Genomic DNA, 23,808 nt, shown 5'->3' with positions numbered 1-23,808 from the left:
AAAGATATTTTAACAGCTATAAGAAGGGATATTAACCAGAGATACATTCATATTAAAGAAAACATTTGTACAGCTGCATAAAATGAGTGGACATTGTTAGTATGTCTGTAAATAGCAACGTTTACTTATTTTTTTTAATATATCATAGGTCATATAGTTAATGCAGTCTTTAAAAATGATGCTACATATGGCATGTTTTCCTAATTCAGTTCTCATCTGATGCAGAAAATCTTCTTTTTGGAGCCTAACCAGATCTCTATTGGTTAGGAGTCATTGCTGCTGATCTATTGATTGCTGATCTATTGACTGCTGATCTATTGATCAGCAGTCAACAGTAGAAATCACAGTTTGATTATAGGTCAGTTTAACAGAAGATGTTTAATTAATTACTTTAAGTGAGCAATCATTTATTAAATTTTGTTGTTGAATCCCATTGTTATGTAAAGAGGAGAAAGTGAATCCAGAAGTATTTTTTTTAATGCTTACTTGAGGTGGTATTTGCTTGTTTTTAAAAAAAAAAAAAAAAAAAAAAAAAAAAAAGACTATCTTATTCATGGGGAATTGTTTTTTTTGTAAATGATGTAATTAAAACACCTTTTGCCAGTTTGAACCACAAACATTAAAACCATGTGATTACTCAACTCAGCAGTTTCCCAGATGGAGATGTAGGTATTTTCTGAATAAGAGCTTTGACATTTTTGTCAGTTTTATTCAACTGTTTTTTTACCAGGGAAGTGAGGAAAATTTGACAACCAGGCTCACGATTACCTAATCTACATGACTTTTCAACAGGGACTAGTCTCTAAGTGGCATGTTTAAATAAAGTTCCTGCTTTGTCTTGTGTGGAAAATCCAGAAATCATCTTTATTTCCATGATGCAACTAGTTTAAATCGACTCAAGACAAAATGACAGATGTTCTGTTCAGCATGACCAATGTGGTGTGAGTAAAGATCTTTAGCAATGTGCACGTCTTCAGACAAGATTTCCCTCCTTTTTTCAGCCCAGCTCCGGCCTGCCACCCTCTGGCATTGTTCTTATAGTTTCTGTGCAAGTTTTCCTCTTGTCCAGTCCAGTACTGGTTTTCCATGAAGAATGAGTTTAAAAGTCAAATGCACTTACTTGTCTTGTCCTCGCTCCCCTAGTGGATCTTTTTACGTTTGTAGTCGCATTATACCATATTTACCGTATCTGTTTGATCAGCAGTCAACAGTGGAAATTACAGTTCGATTATAGGTCAGTTTAACAGAAGATGTTTAATGTTTTTATTTGATTAATTACTTTAAATGAGCCATCATTTACTACATTTTGTTGTTTAATCTCCTCCTAATCAACCAATTAACCTGCACTGATGGGTGAATTAATGAGCTAATTACTTTAGAGATGGACATTTTTAATTAGGCTGACCTGCATTCCCGTAAAGGGTGAGAGTGCAACAGCGACAAGAAATAAAAGAATAGGTCTACAATCAGAAAAGTAATTAGCAAACATCTTTAGAACTAGTCAGCTGTTTCGTCATTTTTCAAGAAATTGTCTTTTTTTTTTTTTTTTTTTTTTTGCTCTGTTTTTGTGAGTCCTGTGAAATGAATAAATGTGGGATGTGAAACTTGGACTTTGCTGTTTTTTAAAACCATTACTGGCTTTTAAGGAACCAAATGTTTCATCTCAAGCAAAATTTAGATGAATATGGATTTTTTAATTTTTTTTTAATCACATCTGTTAAAACCAATGTAATGGATATGTTGGATATGATGAAATATAACATATATCTACATATGTGGTAGAATTTGAGGATACCAGCAGTATAAGTGCTTCCCATCATCAGCTGTTGACATCACTGAGATTATTTAACAAAAAGAAAACGGAGCATTGGCACCACCCACATCCGTTTTTATTCCACTCTCAAATAATATCCGCATCCCTGCATTTGCATCGGGGGGGCTTATCACCACACAGGCCTGAAAAGCAGCGTTACATCAATTCATAACAAGTCAGCTGACTCATCCAGTTTTTCCTTTTTTACTCTCCTCTTTCCTGCACTCTAGTGTGATTTACAATGACAACTGAATCAGGCGCAAACTCTGAGGCCAAGCAGCCACAGGAAAACAAGGAGACAGAGAGGGGTAAAGCTAAAGCAGCAGCCGAACCTGCCGTGCCTCAGAACCAGCCGGAGCAGCTTCCAGCCGCCGCCGGACACAGCACCCCAGCCAGGAAACAACAGGTCAGCCTCACCATGAGCACATGAACCCACTCACTTCACCAAGATATGGACTTCACAATGCCAGATCCATGAAATGTCGTCCATTTTTCATCCCTGTTTTGATCCATTCAAACATCCTACAACACTTTTCACTCTTCTGAATGACTTGTCTTTGTGGCTGAAAATAGAGCAGATATAACCTCAATGTCCTTCACTGATATAGGAATCCAATGCAGTTAAACTTGTTGGTTCAATGACATTGCATTTTGGAGGAGAAAAAAGGACAAAAAGCTTTCATTTCCATCACTGATCGAACTGACTGCTGCAGCTTTAAACATAACATAACATAACATAAACATAACGATGAGTAGACGGGTACTGTAGTACACCATTTTCATTGGCTGATCATTTGAGCATAAACAGTAAACAGCTGAAGGGACGACAGAAGAAAAGCACGTTCATGTTTTTCACAAAAGCAACAATCTGTTTTTAAGTGGAAAACAGCCTTCAGCATGTTTATTTTATCTGTAAGGAAGCCCAGGTCAGTGCATGTCTGCAGATTCAGGCCCAAACAGCCGTCTGCCCTTCCCATCTCATTGATGTGAAGATTAAATTTCCAGTGCCTCTAAACAACAGAGGAACAGTGTCAGGCTGATTTCTGCTTATTCTTCTATTTATAAACCTTTTCACCAGCTGTTTTTCACAGATGTGTTCTGTGTTCAGCTTCAGGGCTCAGATCAGTGACATAGCTTGTTTTCATATCAGACAGCAGGATCTTTCAGGTGTGGTTCTGTGTGTGTGTGTGTGTGTGTCTGATGGCAAATTGTTTTGTTGACTTAGAAATAAGAATAAACTGAATAAATTAGATTGATGGCTGGTAACTGAAGGGTCTCAGACAGCTTTGAGCTGAGATTAGCTCTGGGATGTTAAATATATTTGTTTTTACATGACATGGCAGGCGTGTCTATGATGGTGTGACACTAGATTCACATGTAAAGTTTTGGATCTCTGCCGTACTAAGATGTAAAAAAAAAAAAAAAAACCCCAAAGTCGTCTCATCCTGAAGCAGAGCTGCTGACAGAAGCAGATTCGTTTTGCCTCCTAATCACTCACCTCATGTTGTGGTAACCAGTCTAAAAGCTCACAGCCTCTCTGACCCAGCAGGATTTTATCATGATGTCGACAAATTGAGTACAGAAATGGGTGGTTTGATGAAAAGGGGAAATAGAGCATGCATGTGAATCCGTAATGAGGGAGAAGCGGAAGCAGGCTGAGCTGATACGTGGATTCATTATGTTCCAAGCAGCTTAATGTGGCAAAATAGTGATGAAGTAAATTAAATGTTTTCATGTTAGATGCACAAAATACAAGATCATTGTAGTGTGAATGTCAACGACATGTCAGAATTGGCTTCCACTGGTTTAGTAGATGGGATCGATGTTGGTTTCTTATTTTATATTCTTTATTTGCTAGAAAGTGAAAACAACCGTGTAATGAAATAGAGCTCAAGCAATTTGTTTGTTAGATATATTATCATGCAAGACTGTTAAAGGACAGTCACAGATCTTACATTTCCTCTGGGCTGTGGTTGTATTTGACTCATGAATCGGTTGTGGTGTCAGCGCCATGACGGTTTATACTGCATACTCTGCTCAGATGTTCCAGAAGTAAAAACTGATCACAGCAGCGTTTCCGCTGTGATTTTCCCAACTTTTCATCTTTTCCAACTCCAAAGTTTCTTTCCACTAGTTCACTTCCAGCTGGGAATCCCTGCGTTTCACTGTATTGATTGTAAAGACGCATTTCCTAGCCAACTTATGTTTCCAGCTCCTTCATTTAGCAGACGCAGCAGCCTTCTGCAGACATGTTTTAGGTTGCGTTGAGTCACAGCAGCACTTCAAATTGGATCCTAATGTATCTAATAAACCATATTAACATGCTAACATTTGCTAATTGGCATCAAATTTCTCTTAGGCTCTGCTGCACCATGATGTGATAAAATTGTCATGAGTTCAGCAGGTTTTCTGTAATGAAGCAAAAATTGGGATAAAAAGGGTTGATTGAATAAAAGCAGCCTGTTTGTAGATGCAAACTTTGTGACAGTAATGAAGCTGGTCCAGACCAGTGTGTTTTAAAATCCTCAAAACAGATTTTGATGGATGAGGCTCTGCGAATTGGCAGAAAAAAGGCTGAGAGAAATCACAGCTCTCTGACACAACATTGACAAATCTTTCCTGTGAGAGACGCACACTCCAGCAGAGCGCACATATGGGCGCACACACGCAACCCAGAGTGGCCTCGGGTCACAGTTTTGGAGCTGTGATTTCATACATCTGTGGTTCTTCTCAGGCCTGACTCATCAATAAATGTCTGAGTTAAATCTTTTTTTTTTGTAATTTCTTGGAAATTCTAACTTCTTCAAAGTTAAATTACGCATTTAATTTAACTCCTGCTCTCTGAGAGTCAACGTAATTTTCATTTATGGTTGAGCGCTGGCTCTGAATGAGTCCACTGGGTGAACTGGTTCCCTGAAGGAGCAGTGTGAGGAGTAAGACAAGGAATGAACAAGGGCATAACGTTAAATCCACTTCATTTTGGGGATAAAAATGAAAAAATTCTCCAAGCTGTGGGGCTTCTTTTTCAAACTAAAGTCAGTCAGGAGGAGCTTTGTTTTCAGTGAAGTAGAAAATTGGATTTTCTCTATTAAAGACAAAATGGACGTACACCTCGAGCTCTGCTCAGTTGGGACTCTATTACATTTAGTCCGGGTCCCAGGCCCTATTTTTAGCTTTAGAAATGTTGCACAACTGTTAGCTTTCTGAAAGACATCTAGTCTAAGTGACATTAAGGGCACACAGGGGCATTTACGGAAGAAAATAAGGGCATGGTTTGTCCTCTCATCTTTGAACAGTTTCGCTCAGCAAGCATTCATTTCTTAATCGGCTTTAACAGCGAGACGTCACACAGCTTCACATATTTATTCAATAGAAATATGTCACAAAGTCTGGAAAACTGTATTAAACACTAGAATCTTTCTTCTTATTAGCGTGACGTGCTGATTGTCAATTTTTATCAGGAACAGGAGGAACAGGACCAGGTGTCCCACAGGTCGTCCACCAGCCGTCTGTCCAGGTCTCCTTTGAGAGGAGTGAAAAAAGTGAAGATCATGCAGTGTAAGGTCACCCTGATGGACGGCTCCGACTACATGCTCAATGTAGAGGTGAGTTGCTGCAGGTTTTCTGCACAGGGATGATTCTTATTCACTTGTTTCTTGCTTTGTTTTTTTGTTGATTTTTTTGGTTTTTTTAGAAAGGGTACAGTAAGTTGTTTTGTTTTTGTTTTTTTAAATCAGGTTTGTCACTTCTTTAATGAGTGTAAACAACCGTTAACTGGATCAAAGATGCTTAAAGTGTAGTTTTTGTCCCAATTCAGCCTCATTTTTAATATTCTTATCCATCTTAAGAACCACTAAAATCACATCAAAACTTATTTATCTAAATTCATCATCGCTTTTATATAAAATTATATTAAATAACAAACAAAATTGACACATTTTCAGACCTTTTGTTGCTTTTAGAGACTAAATACTTTCATTTATAGTCAATTTCACAGACATTTTAGCCGCAGCTAATTAAGTTTAAGTGCTGCAGCATTCTTCAGCAGGTGCAGAAATGCAACAAGGATGAAACTGAAAAGCTTTCTTGTGCAATAAGTATTAATACAACAAACTTTAAGTGTGTAACGTTTGAAGTTTCAGGCAATTTGCTGTTATTGTTCTTGCCTCAGGCTCCTCCATCTTTTAGGGGTGTAACAATAATCAACATTACTTTATTGATAAGTGATTCAGTGGGATCAATTCAAATTGAAATATCATTTCAACACTGAAGCTCTAATCATCTGTAAAAAAAAATACTTACAAAACAAAATCTGAAATTGTTTACATTTTCTGTCTTTTAACAACCAAAATTTCTTACCGTAATTGAATTTGATTGGCGTAGCAGAAAATCGTGCAACGTTCCGTGTTGTTTGGAATGCAAGCTGGGATTTATTAAAGTAATTTATGATTAATTAAAGACACACTACAGAACTTTTGCCATTTTCCCGTCATGCGCCCCCTATCGACGGCTAATTAGGCATTCATCTTCCATCCTACCTGACCTGTTAGCTCTCTCCAGCCAGTAAAAGACGAACTTATGATGACTCATTTTGTTCCTCTCTTTCTTTTCATCTTCTTGCATTTCTTTGCTGAATCAGCGACGTTGCGTGGTCAAAACAGTCAGTTCCCTCTTATATTCTGAAACGAAACTTTGCTGCGACGTCACGCATTATCCCGGATGTAAGACTTGTGTAGCGCGGACACTGCTGGGTAGCAGCGGCTCCAGAAATACAATGTTTTGAGGTCAGAAAGTTACATAATGCATCTTTAACTTTTGTTAACATGGTAATTTAAAAAAACAAAAACCCAAGAATTATTAATATTCAACATGTTAAAAATGTCTTCAGTCATTCTCTTTACCTCTTTGTCCAGGTCATTTATTATGTAGGGAAGTTGGAGCTTATGCCAGCAATGAGTAGACGAGAGGCAGACTACTCCCGGTACAGGATCCCAGTCTATCACAGGGCCAGCACAGAGATAAACCACATATGTTCAGACTTATGTTCAGGGAGAATAAAGAGTGACCAATTCACCTAACAATGCATGTCATGCAGGTGGAAACCAGAGAAAACAAACTCAACACTGTTAGAACCTCCCCACAGCCGAGGTTTGAACCAGCCACCCTCTTGCACGCTGCCATGCAGCCAACGACATTTTCTAGCAGGGCATAATATAGAGAAGCAAAATGACTTAAAGGTTTCAGCCATCATCTTTCTTCAACATCAGACTTTTTTTTCTTTTTTTTTTTTTTTGGTATGTTTAAAGATAAGCCTTTGCAGGAGACAATCCTCTGGATTTAGGCTCAGCAGCATTTGCATAATCCTGCTGGCAGATGAATAAATTATTAGCGCTGAAGGCATGAAAAACATTCCCACCAACAATAGAAGTGTACTATTTTGAGCAGAGCTTTCAGGGATTTACATTTATATTTGTATTGCAAAACTGCTTTACGTGATGTATTTTTATACCACAGCTTGCCGATGTAGTTTCAGAGGAAAAACCTTCATATAGGAGCTCTAAAATATTTAGTCATTACTTCAAAGCTCCTCTGCTACTCAGAAATAATCCATTAGAAAAGCAAAGTCATCCGCCAGTGACAAACATGTGCCTTTATGTTCTAAAAACGAAGCTCCTAAAATAAGAGTTTTGTTTTGTTTTTTTTTTGTTGCAAAGTTGGAAAAGTTGAATAAGGAAGTGGGATGTTTTGAGAAAATAAAGTTTATTTTCCTATAAATTGGATAAAAATGAATGTGCTGATTAAAGTGATAAATGGGTTTATTACTTTATGCATTGGATATTAGATCAAGTAAGTTAAATGTCTGCATAGTTTTTCATTCAGAACAGCTTATTTAACATTTGTTTTGATTACCGTATTCATATAGTTTTGCAAGGTTAAGTTTTTCCTAAAAGCTGTGATTTTGAGTGGAGTTCTCAATCTAATAATCAGAAGTTATTTGATATTACGTAGAGACCACAATGAAAATGCCTTGTTTTGTAAAAACTTTGAATTTCTACAACAGAACAGCAGCTTTGTCTGTTCAATCCTCCACCTCCCAATGAGACAGAATTATTTGATTGTTGTTATTTCCTTCTCAACTCTTTTATCAGAGTTATAAGTTTTAAAAGTTTGTAAGATTTGTGTTTGGGCTGAACGAGAAAAGCAAAGCTTCCTCTGCAAATCTCCTTCAAGCAGATTCCTCCCCACCAGGGGTTTGGATTTGGGGATTAGTTGCCTGCTCTGGTAGTGGTGAGGTGATGGGTTCAGAGGTGGAATGGGAGCATGTGTTGAGAGGAATCAGCCTGATGTCCCACTGTGGCACCGAACAGAGTGTGGATGTCGTGAGGTCAGCTTTGAGACACAGAAGCTTTTAGTTTTGTTTAGTTTTTTATTGTTTTGTTCTTTTTTTTTTAAAATATATAAGTTTTTGTACTAATAGGTTTATGAGTGCTCCTTACCTTCTGTTCTTTTTTTTTTTTTTTTTTTTTTTTTTTTTTTTTTTTTTTTGTCTTGTCCAGCATTTAAGCAAGCAGACTGATGTTCTGGATGCTGTGTTCTGCTGAGCAAATTTATTTTGCCAAGGGGAACTTTTGTAGATGTAATGATCCCCTTGTATTTCTTGATTCTTATTTTATTTTTCAATTTGTTTTGGATAATAGCTTGTATTACAGAGTTTATGCTACTGGACCCGACCGGAAAGGACAGGAAAGGGGCAGAAAGAGAACAGAAAAGAGAACATAAAAAAAACAAAAAAAAAAAAACAAAAGAAAGAGATCAATGCATACATGTATATGCACATACATACCCACCTACATATATATGTATATACACTCGCACATACATTATATATATACATATATACATACATACATACATATACACATACATACACATGCATACACACACATGTACACATACATGCATACATAAAGATAGATATACATACATACATATACACATACATACACACACATATATATATATATATATATACATATATACACATATACATACTCACATACATACACATACATATACACATACACACACATACACATACACTCACACATATGCATACATATATACATATCCATACACATACATACATACACATACACATAAGTACACACACATACCCACCCACACACATAAATATATACACCCACACAAGCCAACTCTAGATTCGTGGAGAACAAAACCGTTGACAATCATGAAGACCAGAAACTAGCAAGCTAAGTCAAAAAGACAGAAAGAGAGGTACCTGCTGTTAGTGAATAAACTTGCTGGATGACTCAGTGACTGTGACACATGCAGAACATGTGTCACAGTTACCTTCTGTTCTGTAGGTGGGCAACGTCAAACAGGAAAATCTGACTGGGTAGTGTTCATCCTGGAGAAATGTCATTAAATTCTCTGAATTTAAAAACATAAAAAAACTGGAGCAGGATCATTTAATAATTGAAATGAATGTGCTTTGGGTTGGTGTGGCCAGGATATCAATAATGCTCTTTCAAAATGTAGACTTTAAGGGAGCAGATATTCCTCAGAAAAATTAATCGTCCTGCCAATATGGTGCAGAAACCTGATGATGCTGCAGTTCTGTGCTATGCTGAAGCATTTGCTGTGCTTAAAACGGTTTGGGTTATTTAAGGTTCAGTTAAAAAAAAGTTAACAAAACGTTCATGTTAAGCACTCATTAAACCTACAAAGGGAAATTCCAGCTGACAAAATGAGAGAAAAAAGTTCCATATTGAAAAACAGAAGTTATGAAATAGCAGAAGTATTAAAAATAACAAGCAAAAACATATACAGTATATATGCAATTTCATTTAATAACTACAAAGAAACATGTATAAGTGAGGAGATGCTGTTGTGTTCTCCATGTACTGTAAAAATAACCGTGTGTGTGTGTGTGTGTGTGTGTGTGTGTGTGTGTGTGTGTGTGTGTGTGTGTGTGTGTGTGTGTGTGTGTGTGTGTGTGTGTGTTCACAATAAGGGTTTTATTCTACAGTAAATCTAACATTTCCCTGTCATTGATCATGTATTCATCATGTAACATCTGCTACATGATGAATACTTGGAACAGGCCTTGGATTAGCGTTCATTTTAGTGGATGTGAGCAGCAAGAACCAGTAAAGTGGGAATCGGGTAACATTTCTGCGTTCGGGGTGGCATCATCACTTAAAAACGTGCTTGCGTTGACAAAACCACCTGCAGCTAGCTGCACTTGCCAGGTCTGAGGTTGGGAATTGTATTTTTTACAGTTCAGTCATTAGTGGGCATGTTATTATCTGGTAAGATGATGCTAAAATACAGCCTTTTTATTACAATAGAAAGGCATTAGATATTAACTTATAACCCTGATTGTGAAACTAAAAATCAATTATTTGTTCAAATGTAGTGAATTTGGAGATCCTAGATTATTACAATAAACGTACAAAGTTGAGAACAATTACCTCCCAACACCTATAAGCACTTAAGAATAAGATGAAATGCATATGTTAAAAGAAGTAATGTAACTTTATTTTTTAATAAATGTAAATAAAAAATAGAGCAAGTTTTAAAGTTACAAGGGTCCATTTAAACTCTTACAGCATGTGACACGGAGGCTGAGACGACGCCTCATTGCTTATTTTAATTGCCTGCACTGTTTTTCTATTAATATTATGTATAATACTGTAATACTATAATGTGTTTAGATAGTTATTTAGTGATCAAGGGGGGAATATGGGGTATTTAAGGATAAAAATCCGACTTGCGCAGAATTTCTTGTTACGTTGCAGCGGTAGGAGCGGAACTTCGTAAATTGAGGAAAGCCTGTAAATATGAGATGGGTAAAATTTGAAAAGACCAAGCTTAGAACCAACGTTAAATGTTACTGCTTCTGTAATCAGTGTAAAACTTTGAAATATTGGAAATATTTGTCCTGATATTAAAATTAAGATTATTCTTTATAATGATTTATGACAAACCTGAGGAGGTTAACTTAGTTGTAAATGTATTATTCAAATTTTCTTTTGTGTTGATTTTCTTCAGTTGTTTTCAGGGCTAGGTGTTATATAAGCTTTTACTTAAGCCTCCACCCTTTTTGTTTATCTAGTTATCTTATTTGTTATTTTGTCTGTTATGATTTGTACTTGCCTGCATTGGAGGAACCAACCAACCAGCAACAGCCGAGTTGTTTGTTGTGTGCTTTGTTCTGCTCTTTCGTTTTATTGCTTTTTGTAGCTTTTGAAAAATCTTTCGGACTATCTGTTAGATTTTCAATGTCGAAATGTCAAGAAAATGAAGGAACAAAGACTAAAAACAGCAATGTAACAGAGAGCAGTGATGAAGAAAGAAAGCTGCAAATCGAATGAAGCAGCTTTATTTAACTGTGTGGTTTATTTAGGATGCTTAATTATGATTCAGCTCATTTATTCAAGTCATTTCATTGATCTTAAAGCGCTGTGTATAAGATCAAAAATATTGCTCTGTTGCTTTTAATTTTTTTCCAATTAAACTATTTAAAATGCTTCCATTATTATAAAGAAAAAAGACAAAAGCAGAATTAAATTGTTGCCACAGAGCCCCTCTCCCCAACGAAAACCCTCGGTGGAACCTATTTAGTTTGTTGCATCCTGCCATGTTGCAGACAGATGTTGTAAATCATGCTGATCATAGAAGACATCCAAATTGTGTAAATGCAGATGTGTATATAGAGTAGTTCATTTAAAAACAGCCTCACAAAATCCAACATCATCATCTGTAATAACAGTGACAAATACACTCAGAATGACTGTGTGTGTGTGTGTGTGTGTGTGTGTGTGTGTGTGTGTGTGTGTGTGTGTGTGTGTGTGTGTGTGTGTGTGTGTAAGTTTACAATCTTGTTTTATTCTAAAGTAAATTATACCTTTTCCTTGTCATTTGTTCGTCATACTTACATGTAGCTACTGATTAAATATTACTTTTCTGTGCAACAGTAAGAAGTAGTCCTATAGTCAGAATAAATGTGTTTGTTATAAACCTCTGAGCTGCTATTATCAAGAACCTACTAAAGGAAACTAATTGTTACTGTTCCAACTGGACTTGTCATAACAGCCACCAGTCCACAATTATGACTATTCAAGCTGTCATTCATAAATGAAAGCATCCTAGCAGCTGGGTGTAAAACGGGGCAGGCATTAGATAGGCCCACTCATGGTGGGAGATTTTGTAATACTACTGAGGTCAGAAGACTCTCAGATAATTACCAGGGAGACCTCCTTCTACTCCCAGTCCCATTTGAAACCAGTCCAATATGTCAAGATTTGACATTTTTATCCTCCTGACCTTGTAGTTTTCCAGCTCAACTCAATTTCCTCCTGTGGGACAAAAGTATGCACTAATCGTTTCCTATCATTTTCTGTGACACGTAGCTGCTGAACCTCACTTCAGAGGGGGGGGTGGGGGGTGGGGGGAGGGTGCTTGGGTGTCTCGGGTCTCAGTTGAGGGAGACAGAAATCCCACATCTCACTGTTTTCATTTCTGTTTTTTAAAGAACAGCTCAGTTTTTGTTTTTGTTTTTTTGTAAAGAGCTAAGTTTATATATACATCTTCATCCTACACCTCAAATGCACCATGTAGAGAGCTGAAGCTGTTTATGTTGAAATATTATACCATTTTAAATCTGATTTATCTCAATACTATTAGTTACTCTAAAACTTTACTCTAATATTAAAATCTATAAGGCTTCAAACTCTGTCACAACTACTGCTGTTTACTCACTACATTCACCTATTGATCAAAATTGATTCCCTTGTCTGATCTGAGATCAGTTTACCTACCAGTTTCCTGTTGTTTTCCTTCTCCGTCTCAGCTGTCGGTGAAGACAGAATACGTAGACATATACGTCAGCTGATGTTGTTTACTTCTGTTGCCATATCCGTATCTGTTCGATAGCTATTAGACTGAACCCCATGGTCTGACAGATCACAGTATTTTTTTTTCTTTGTGTGTGTGTCAGCAAAGCCAGCTTTAGATGCTGCATTGAGAAGCCTCCGTCACAGCCAGGGAGCAGCACTCTGACATGACTGTGCTAATTCCTTTAGAGATGTTCTGGTAGGATTAACTCTGCCACCAGCAACTGCATTAAAACCCTGCAGTACATTGAGGAGTTTTCTCATTTAATGTTTGGTTTTTTTTTTTGTTCTGTTTTTGGATCTTCTTACAACTATAAAACATGTGTCAAAGACCATATTTAAAAATCAGCTCTCAGGGTCTACATGTCACAGCATATTTTAGACACAGTGTGCACACGAGCATGACAGATGCATAGGCATGTAGTGACTCCTGCTACTAGAATAATCTATGGCAGTGCTATTAGCCTAGTCAAATACAAGGAACGGGATCAGGCCTTGTGCAGACACAAGGCTTCTGCAACTCAGGACTTAAGATATCCCCCGAGAGATGTGCCAAATGAGCTTGCAGCGTCCAGCTTTGGTGTTTGGGGGAGACAGCAATGCTCAAGCCCATGACAGCCAGCACTCAGATGTGCAAATCAATTGGTTTAAACCAGTCACATAACACATGTTAACCTTGAGCCCAGGAACTTGAAGGTGTATTTACTCTAAAAGGCTTTATATAGAGGAAAATCAATTACCAGTGGGATAGTTGGTCAATAGTGGTTCAAACAGCTGCAGGCTTGGTCCCTGTAAAAAAAAAAAAAAGCCCTGTCGGCAGATTTGCTGCATCCTCAGGCTGGATTTATAAACAAAAATGGGATTACTTGCAATTACTTTGCAAAAGAAAAGATTTGAATTATCTTTATCTAAATAATTGAATTGAAATAATTTAGAGAGCTAGATACAGGCCTGTAACCAAGCTTTCTCATATGCAGATGTTGACATCTGCTCATCTAGTGCTTGCACACACTCTTAGTCAAAGCATAATCATTTAAGGACAGATGGCTTGTTTACGTTAATCTGTTTATTTCCAGATTCAGCCTGCTTCAAATCACTTTAGCATCTTTTTTAAAAAGCAAACAGAAAAGAGACTAATCTATTTTTTTTAGTAGCTCTGATACCACACTTCCATATTGAAGACCAGGAGACTGAAGGCTAAACACCGATAGTTGAATCCAGACACACTGCAGATTCACTGCCACTAGTTTGACCCGATGAAATCTTGACATATTCCCAGCTGAATCAATGTTGTATCAAACTCGAAATGATCATTTAACCTGTTGGAAAATCAGTGGCAATATTGAACCTTTGGACAACCGTACAGTCACAGTTAGATGTTAGCAGATTAATGCTTGATTTTTTTCCTTCTTACAGAAACGAGCCAAAGGCCAAGTGCTCCTGGATAAAGTCTGCGAACACCTCAACCTGCTGGAAAAGGACTATTTTGGCATCACATACAGAGACATAGAGAACCAAAAAGTAATATTTCAGAAAATCAACTGCATAAGACATGTCAATAACTGTATTTTATAAAGTAAAATGGTAAAGGGCATGAAATTAAGATGGACCTGTGTGGGTGAAGAAAAATGTTTAGATGCGTCTTAATAACCTGCTGAGCCTCCATCTAAGGCAATATTTGAAACATTTCCTAATGGTATTTTCTTTAACAATGAAGATTACTACGCTTTGTAGTAATCTGATCTTAAACTTGCGATTACTAATGCTTTTCTTCTGTCGTTGCTCTGTGCAGAATTGGTTGGACCCTTCCAAGGAGCTGAAGAAACAGATCAGGAGTAAGTGCAATAATCCTGTAAAACCATTAATTGTGTTGTTTGAATAGCAAATAGATGTGGATGCAAATGCAAAATCCAAATTTTAATCTTGTGATGTTGTGTCTACGTTCCAGCTGGTCCGTGGAACTTTGCTTTCAATGTGAAGTTTTACCCACCAGACCCCTCGCAGCTGACTGAGGACATCACAAGGTGACTTGATGTTCCTCCTTCTTGTTGTTAACCTTGTCTTATTTCTTAAGAAATAATATTATTGACTTTACAGCATGAAAAAAAACATCAGATTATGCAAACGTTGCAAACCCATGCATCAGATTTGATAACAGCAACCCTTTCCCTGTCTTTGTTGTATTTTCTGACACACACAGGTACTACCTGTGCTTGCAGCTGAGGGATGATGTGGTTTCAGGTCGGCTGCCCTGCTCCTTTGCCACCCACACAGTGCTGGGCTCTTACACGGTGCAGTCAGAGCTCGGTGACTATGACCCCGAGGAACTGGGCAGCGACTACATCAGCGAACTGCGCTTGGCACCCAATCAAACCAAAGAGCTTGAGGAGAAGGTCATGGAACTCCACAAAACATACAAGTTAGTGTCAGACATCTTCCAAGCAGTTCTGAGCTCAAACCCCATGATTTAGTGATACGAGGAGATATTTATATGTAAAGAATAAAGATGGTTCATTGGGGGAAAAATCAGTCGGTCCTTAAATCTGAGTGAATGTTTACAACCTGGAATAATGATCCGTTCAACAGCAACCCGTCTGCAGACATTTGTGTTTTTCCATAAATGGATTCGGTGGCGGTTCTGCCTTCCCCCAGTGATATAATGATCTCTGTGTAATTTGATGCAGTCCTGCCTTGTCCAGTTGATGGACAGTACCAGGATTAAGGTCTCCTTAATGGTCATCTGTTCTAAAATTGATGCACTTATGAGACTGGAGATTTGCCTTAAAGCATCAGTGAAAACAGCCAGTTTTCCAAGCGTTTTATGGAGAAAAGCTGTGAAATGTACCTGTTTAAATGACTGCTTTATAAAAATGGCAGAGAAACATAAAGTATGTCTTTTAAATTGTCCGATCAGGGGGATGACACCAGCAGAGGCGGAGATGCACTTCCTGGAGAATGCCAAGAAGCTTTCGATGTACGGTGTGGACCTGCATCATGCTAAGGTGACAAGTCATGACAAACTGTCAACTTCTTTTGAATTTTTTCTCCATTTTTATTTATTTTTTTCCTTTCAAGTGGAATTTATGATATAAAGGATAATTTATTTGTGTCCTGCATCTGGTTTCCACAACAGATGTTACTCACAAAGAGACATGGTGACATTTTTAGTAATATTTATTCCTATAATCAAAATGAGCCCTTGCGTGTTTGACAGCGGTGGTTATTTCGAAGATAAATTCATAAGTGCAAATCAAACACTAAAATGTTTTTTGTTCCTCAAATAGCTTGACTGTTTGGGAAGTGTTTATTTACTTTCTTGCAAAAATAAAACTATAAATCTGAAATTGCCACCAGAAATCAGACACGACCTGTTTCTGTCCATGGAAACTAAACTCAGCACCACCCTGAAATCTCATTCATGTTTGCAGTTTGAATTATTGGGGGGGGAAAAAGAAAATCTCTAATTGGCTACATGAAATTTTCAGAATTTAAAATTCCAAATTAAATAATTCTGAAATAAAGTTTTCTCTTTCAGGTTTACATGGAAAACATTTATTCGCCTTTACTTTACTCCTCTTTAGATCGATGCCTTCGGAACAGTTATGATTAGTCTGAGTGCAGACTTATCAGTATTTATGTCTGCCGGAATTAAACAAGCGACACTTCCTGCTTCCCGTCTTTTCAGACATAACATGGGCTGTGTCTGAATGTCCACACAATTCCCAAACCACTTATTTAATACATCGGGCGACACTATGTAGCACACTAGTGAACTTATTCTGTTGGCGATTCAGACACAAAGCTGCCTGTTTCTTTGTTGTCGATCATGTGACCACTGACTGTCACCACGACAACCACCACTCATTGTTCCAAATCCAACCCAAACTCATGTAAAAAAAAAAAAAAAAATTCTTATTTTTTATTTTATTCTTTCCTTTGTTACACATTTATTCAATAAATTACATAAAATGAATAGTTTAGTTTTTTCTTTTCTTAACTAGCTTTGTTGTCCGTGTCACATGCGCCACTTTAAGCTCCTGCCTGCAATGCATTGTGGTCTATATTGACCTGTCTAGTCACCATCGCTGCTCACTGATTTTCAAGATGCATTCCCCTAGAAAATGGTGTTTTCTCGGTGGACATTTGGACACAGCCATGGAAAAACCACATAATAATCATTCTTGCTTTATTCTGATTATAACTGAATTACCAGTTCAACACGAGCATACTGCTTCACGCTGTTCAGCAGCTGAGAAGGAATATAAAGTACTGGAGGCGGGACGCAGAAGACCCCGTTGAATATGTACGTCATCAGGACGGGATTAAGATGCGAGCAAATGCAGAACAACTGGAATTATCTTTGAGAATCGGTTCAGATTTCAAATGCGAATAAACCAGCCGCTTACTTCGGAATTAAGTTTAATTGCAAATTGTCATTTTCATTCGGAATTAGTTGTTTACATGGCCATTTTTAATCTTTTTTTTTTTTTTTTTTAAAGCGGATTTCAATTTTAATCCGAATTAAAGAGGAATTATAACTGTCATGTAAACATAGCCAATGACTAGTTTTTATTTATTTATTAATTATTTTTAATTATTCGATTATTTATTCATGGTCCCATTTGTCAGCCTACAACCCGACATCGGCTTCCAGTTTCCTCTGTGTGCTTGTTGCCAACATAAATAACAAAACACATCCGTAACTGAGACGGCAGTCAAAGGAGAGCTTGGTAAATTATATAGCACCTTCACAGATGCTGATTGTTTCATATGGACAGAGCCAAACTAGTTGTGTGTACTAGCTAGTGGCTGTAGTGTCAAAATTACTGGAAAACATGAAGATGAAGAGGCATATTTCCCAAAATGTGGAACTCTCTGAAATAAGTCACAGCTTCATCGTAGGGGTTGTAGAAAAATAGTTCATGGTGGGTTTGGGTTTTTTTCTACACAAGTCTCACATACGACTTATAATAAAAGCACAATAAACCAAAACAAAAAGGATAACATCTATGACTCTATAATTCCTTTTGTGTCCCTCTGCTGTTTTCATAACTACCCACCTATAATGTTTACGTGCACCTGTTGTGTCCTCTGTAAAAGGTCTTAAATGAACCTTTTTCACTCATATAGTCTCACGTGATGCTTCCAACCACAACACCGCTGCTTCACAAACGTCATTGCTGCCACAGTGATGCCTTGGTTTAACATGCCCCGCTGCTCCACTGATTGATTGACATTGTATTGCTGCTGTCTGTGTGGGTTTGGGTGGGTGGGTAGGGGGAGGGAGTGGCAGAGATTGAGCCCAGCTTGACTCCTGCTGCTGTTGCACCAGCATCAGATGAATCATTAGAACACAGACAGGAAGAGAGAGCTGGAGAGCTGTCATCATAAAAGAGAATTAGTCATCGGTCTTCCTGATATGAATCAGTTATCAAAAGCACTTTGAAAGTCAAAAGGGTCTAGATGTGAGCGACTGGGTGGGGAGAAATTGCCCTCACAGATGTATATTGGGATACATGAGATGACAGAAATGAGGAAGCAGCTTTGATCAATGCCGTGTTCGTTCTTTGAGTCGTAGTATTGATACGCCAGTAAAATATGTACATATGAGAAGAGCATCCTTCTTTTGTTTTCTCTCCTCTCTCATTAAATGCTAAGTTGGTAGGGAATCTCTATGAATGCTTGGGTCCAGCTGAGGGAGAGGTAAGAGGCTGCTTTCCATGTGCTTCCAGTTCCTGAGTGAGTGTGTGATTTTCCTACTTGTGCATGGTTACGTACAAAGTTGTCATTTTCAGCGTCCCATTTATCACTTGAGACCCGTGGTTCCTGCTTTGGATCTACGCTTCTATCTCAAAACGTCATCCTTTTTTTTTCTTTTTCTTTTCCATTGTGTTCATCTCTTGCTTTTTTCCAGTGAAGAGCATAAGTTTGTGCCTCTTTCACCATTTTCCCAAAACTTCACTGTTGCTTTTGGCAGCATCACCACAACATGCATAGAAGATATTAGAACCTGACTTCACACTGCCTGCCTGCCCAACCCTGTTATTATCACCTCCTTTCTTAAATTGTCTATTTTGTCCTGCTGTGCACTGATGCCTGAGCACCTCCTGTATATTCTATAGAGTTCATCATAGTTTATCATTTGCAGACTAAATAAAAGTATAATAATAAAAAAAGGAGCATTATGTTCAAGGAATTCTCCACAAAGAAAACAATCAGAATCGCGTAATGAAAACTTCCCTACACTAACTTGTATTGATACATTTTTTCGGTGTGTGTTGTTTCCAGGACTCCGAGGGTGTGGAAATAATGCTGGGAGTTTGTGCAAGCGGCCTCCTCATCTACAGAGACAGGTTGCGGATCAACAGATTTGCCTGGCCCAAAATCCTCAAGATCTCCTACAAGAGGAACAACTTTTATATCAAAATCCGGCCTGGCGAGGTAACGGCAGAAACAGTCATTCACATACGCAGAGAAGGCTTTATATTTATTTGATAGTTTGCTGCAGAAAGCATTTTTTGTTTGATAAATTAATGAGCAAAACCTTCACTGACCTCGGCTGCTTTTGATGTTAATGTATCATTACTTCCGTTTTCATTTCATGGCATTTTTAAAAAAGATAAACAGCATAATAAACCTTTGGTATATGAAGACATGAGTTGCTGGAGCTTTTTAGAAAGGAATATCGTCCCATTCTGATCTGATGCAGGATTCTAGTTGCTTTCTTTTATGACGCACCAAATGCTTTCTGTTGATGAAGGGTCTAGACTGGAGGCAGACCAGTTCAGCACCTGGACTGATGGATACAGTATGTGGTTTAGCTTTGTCTTGCTGAACAATGAAAGACTAGACAGATGCTGTCTAGATTGGAGCAGATACAGCTGCACATGTCCCATGTGTAGGTTACCCCTCTAACCCTCTGAGTTTTGTGATATTATACACTGTAGATTGGGGGTGTTCAACTCAGTCCCACAAGGACTAAATTCCAGCAGGTTTATTTGTGCGTTCCTGCTTCCCTGCTGCAGGACTGCTGCCATTGTGGGACCTAATTGAATAGCCCTGCTGTAAATGGTCCGTCCTCAAGGTTTTTGCAATTTTACAAATGTTTTTTTTTGTAATTGTTCCAAAATGTTTGGACTGTTTGTCACATATAGGTGACAAGCTGCCCGTCTTTATACCTGAGAGGCTCTGCCTCTTTGATTTCAATGCAGTGGAATTCAACATCTACAGCAAAATAAAATAAAATAGCACATTTTTCATTTACTTGTTTTTTCGCCAGGGACTGAGCATAATAATAAAGAGCACCAAATATGTCAGTTTTAGCCAAAAGGCTAGTTTTTCATCTGTTGTTCCTGCCAAGTCTTACTCTTTGTAAAATATACCTGCCACATAGATTTAAAAAAATGTTCACTGAATGCATTTAATGTTAACAAAAGCAGAGTTATTTCTGTACACAAACTGTGTGGTTGTTATATTTAAGGTTTTGAATTTTAGGTTGCTCTGATCTGCAGTCCTTAAATCGCAACCTTTGAAAGTTAAACCTTGCTACACACGCAGGATGCTGATCAAAGCTTCACGTTAACTAAGACTGTAAGAATTAACTGATGTCTTCATAATGCAACACGGTTTGCTTTCCCAGTATGTCTTGCATAATCTGGATTTGCACTGCTACGTGCAGCTGCTTCATGTTATACAGTTTCCATATTTAATAATTAAGAGTATTGAATTTTGAGATTATTAATTGGCTCCTCCAGAAATCTGGGGCAAAAATAAGTGTGTTGGGATTTCACTGTATGTGTAACAGTTTTAAAACTGATAGCACTAGTTGTGTTTAAGCAGCTAATTGAGTGAATCTGATCATGTCCCTTTTGTCTGTCTGCAGTTTGAGCAGTTTGAAAGCACAATCGGTTTTAAGCTTCCTAACCATCGTGCTGCCAAACGACTCTGGAAGGTCTGCGTTGAGCATCACACCTTCTTCAGGTAAGGAGTGCAAGATTTGTTATGTTATTAGGATTTTTTCTTGTTTATTTTCTGCATACTGAGCTTATTTCCTTTGCATGTATATGTTTGATTATGACACTAATTCCTTTCAGCAAAGTCAGTTTCTAAATGCTATAAAACACATACTTCACTGTATCCACATCTGTGATCGCAGCCATGCCAGCCTTGCAGTTTACTCACCACAACATTTAGGCTGAGGCAGTGATAAGCTTGTTAGCTGTTGGAACATCATGTCAAGTTGCTGTTTTAAGCTAAAAAAATTGGTCTCGTGGGCCATTTCGAGTAGCAAACCCAGCCTAAGGGCTCCCTGGAGACTGTTTAAATGAATTGGATGAAGTTTTTCTATGCTTGATTTAAATCCTTGTTTTAATTTATGCTTTGATTAATGTGCATGTTTTGAACTTGTTACAGGCTCGTGTCTCCTGAGGCACCACCAAAGAAGTTCCTGAGCCTCGGCTCCAAGTTTCGCTACAGCGGCAGGACGCAGGCTCAGACTCGCAGGGCCAGCTCTCAGATCATCAGGCCGGCTCCGTTTTTCGAACGCTCCTCCAGCAAACGCTACAACATGTCTCGCAGCTTAGATGGAGGTGAGGAGCAGGTTCTGCTCCAAGATTAATGTTCTTCTCTTTTTAAGTTAATCTAGAGAGCTTTTTTGGAAGTTATATAGCATATTTTTACATTTATACATTTGCAATTATGTTTGTTTCTGAGAATCCTTTTTTTAAAAGTGCAAATGAGCCCCCCCTTTTTTTCTTAGTTATGTCAAAACCAAAGATGTATGTTTATTCATGAAAGCTGGCAGAGCTTAAAGACCCAATGAATATCTTAGCAGCCATATGCAAGAACAATTTAAACCCTTCATGCAGCTGCTTGCATTTTTTCCCGGAGATTAAGGCCAAACGTTCACTGTCCTAAAAATGTCACAGATTCAAGTGCCCAACATTCATCTTTTTTTTCCCTCCCATATTTCAGCTCCCATTATGGAGAACCACGAGACACCGGTGAAGGACAGCACCACTGACGGAGCGGCCAAAGTCATTGCCAAGGGAGACATTATCACCACGGTAACAACAGGGAAAAAGGCAGAAGAAGAGAAGGCGGCGCAGGAGGATGTACAGAAAGATGCCACAGAGACGACAGAAGCAGCTGCCACAACACCACTCAGACACGACACAAAGGTAAATCGCTGTGTAATGAGTTGTCTGCAATTAAAGCTGCAATTAAACAGACCTCACAGAGGCTGGGAATGTCTTCACTTTTGTTTTGGAGGGGAATTTATCTTGTTGTTAGACAGGTTGCCTTTTTACTCCTTTTTTAATATCAATTTTATTTCTTTTCTTTTTTTTTTATTTTAGTAAAGTTTTTAATGGCTGATGTGAATTTCCCCAGTTGCTTTCAGCTTAACTCGCTGCTCTAGACTATGCCGGAGTGCTTCTCATCTTGTGTGCGCTTTACTAATTAGCTTTTCTTTTCTTGTCCTTCCTTTGACCCCACACTATATTTGTGTGTGCTCATGCGTATCCACCCTCTTCCCCTTCGCCTCCCTCTATTTACACACACCTCATCTCTTCGTTGACATTTCCCTCCATCAGCGCTTCCCTCATGTATACACAACCGACCCCCTCCGCTCTGAGCTCTCACTCCCGTCATCTCCTGTTTCATCGACCAAAGTGCGACGGAGGCGCAGGGAGAATGCTCGTAAGCGGGCTTCGTCCGTCAGTCCGGCCAAGAGCAGCAACGGGTGCCGCCGCCGGCAAGCCCACGCAGATCGCGCAGCGGCCCTGCTGGAGGAGCAGGCGCTGCTACTCTCAGCACGCAAGCAGAGGCTGGAGCAGGGCAAGCGCCGCGGCGGCGGCACACTCTTCTCCTTCTCCCTGCATCTACCTGACCTGTCCTCAATCCTGGACGAGGACGGCTACATCACCTTCCCCGATCTTTCCGAGATGCGCTTCCTCCCTGAATGCGCGCAGAATTTCCTCCCCATCAAGTCACCGTCACTCATCCCCTGCTTCCTCTTCATCTTCTTCTTCCTGCTTTCCACCTCCTTCTCTGTTCCCTACGCCCTCACCCTCTCCTTCCCACTGGCGCTGTGCCTCTGCTACCTGGAGCCCAAGGCAGCCTCCCTGACCGCCTCCATAGCCCAGGGCTACCATGACCATGACAGTTCAGAGGAAGAGGAGGTGTGTGTGCGCGTACGCCTGTATGTTACAGTGCCCGCCTCTGGCTTAAAATCACGGTCCATTATCCCAGTTAACATCTTATCCTGTCCTGTAACTGTTCAGAGCTGACCTGGAGACTGTGTGTCCCAGTGTCTGTCAGTCTCCTACTTTCAGAACCTCATCTCTGCCCGGTCATACTTTCATCCTGTAGAATACGTCCTCATCAGTACCAAAAGTAAAGAAACAGTAAACCTGCAAGTCTCACTATTTCATGTTTGATTGGCAGCTTCACCATCACAAGAGGGTCAGACACAAATGGGCTGCACCACTGGGAACTTTTTGCTTACAAAGGCATTATTTATGCTGTCGCAGCAATACATTTAGATTTCTATAACTGGTAACTCACTAGTGTATTTATCAGAGACTATTATCTTCATGTCGTCACAAATCCTTCATCAAATACACGGCTTTGTGCCTAACCCATCTCAGTTTTATCATCTACAGTACCAGTCAAAAGTTTGGATATAACTTCCCATCATGTCTACTGGTATGGCCCAGCTCTACCAGGGACTGTGTGCGGTAACAGAACTGAATGCTAAGACGTTAAGGTGGACTTTGTAAAGAGTTTGTTGCAGGCACAAAGAGAACATTTGACAGAAAACGCAAGCTGTGCAACAAAGGGCAAGTGGTTAAATTAAATCGTCAAAACTCAGAGGCATCTCTTTCTTTTCTCGTTAGATTTTCCAACTTGAGTTGGCTGTCCACCCTCAGTAGCTGAAAACCAAAGTACTGCAGGAAGCAGCAACTCTAAAGCTCTTGTTACACTGAAAACAGCTGCGGTGAGCCGATGTGTTTTAGCGCAACTAAAACCCGGCCCTGCCTTCGAACTGCAGCAATGTTTTTCATCTGTCAAGAA

General features: G+C 38.8%; 1 protein-coding gene across 1 annotated transcript in view; it reads left to right on the top strand.

Annotated features, from left to right (window-relative positions):
- The window catches only part of epb41l3b (erythrocyte membrane protein band 4.1-like 3b), a 51,175-nt gene that overhangs the window by 6,993 nt on the left and 20,374 nt on the right, over positions 1-23,808 (top strand). The window contains exons 2-13 of the mRNA XM_079243719.1: positions 2,044-2,219; positions 5,275-5,418; positions 14,149-14,253; positions 14,525-14,567; positions 14,681-14,756; positions 14,933-15,151; positions 15,647-15,734; positions 19,021-19,173; positions 20,615-20,712; positions 21,145-21,320; positions 21,706-21,911; positions 22,326-22,913. Of these exons, the coding sequence (XP_079099845.1) occupies positions 2,055-2,219; positions 5,275-5,418; positions 14,149-14,253; positions 14,525-14,567; positions 14,681-14,756; positions 14,933-15,151; positions 15,647-15,734; positions 19,021-19,173; positions 20,615-20,712; positions 21,145-21,320; positions 21,706-21,911; positions 22,326-22,913 (2,061 nt within the window). The 5' untranslated portion in view covers positions 2,044-2,054. The remainder of the gene's footprint in view (positions 1-2,043; positions 2,220-5,274; positions 5,419-14,148; positions 14,254-14,524; positions 14,568-14,680; positions 14,757-14,932; positions 15,152-15,646; positions 15,735-19,020; positions 19,174-20,614; positions 20,713-21,144; positions 21,321-21,705; positions 21,912-22,325; positions 22,914-23,808) is intronic.

The sequence above is a fragment of the Telmatherina bonti genome, assembly GCF_933228915.1.
Source record: "Telmatherina bonti genome assembly, chromosome: 7".
NCBI classification, from domain to species: Eukaryota; Metazoa; Chordata; class Actinopteri; order Atheriniformes; family Telmatherinidae; genus Telmatherina; species Telmatherina bonti.
This window is presented reverse-complemented; position numbering and strand designations above follow the sequence as displayed.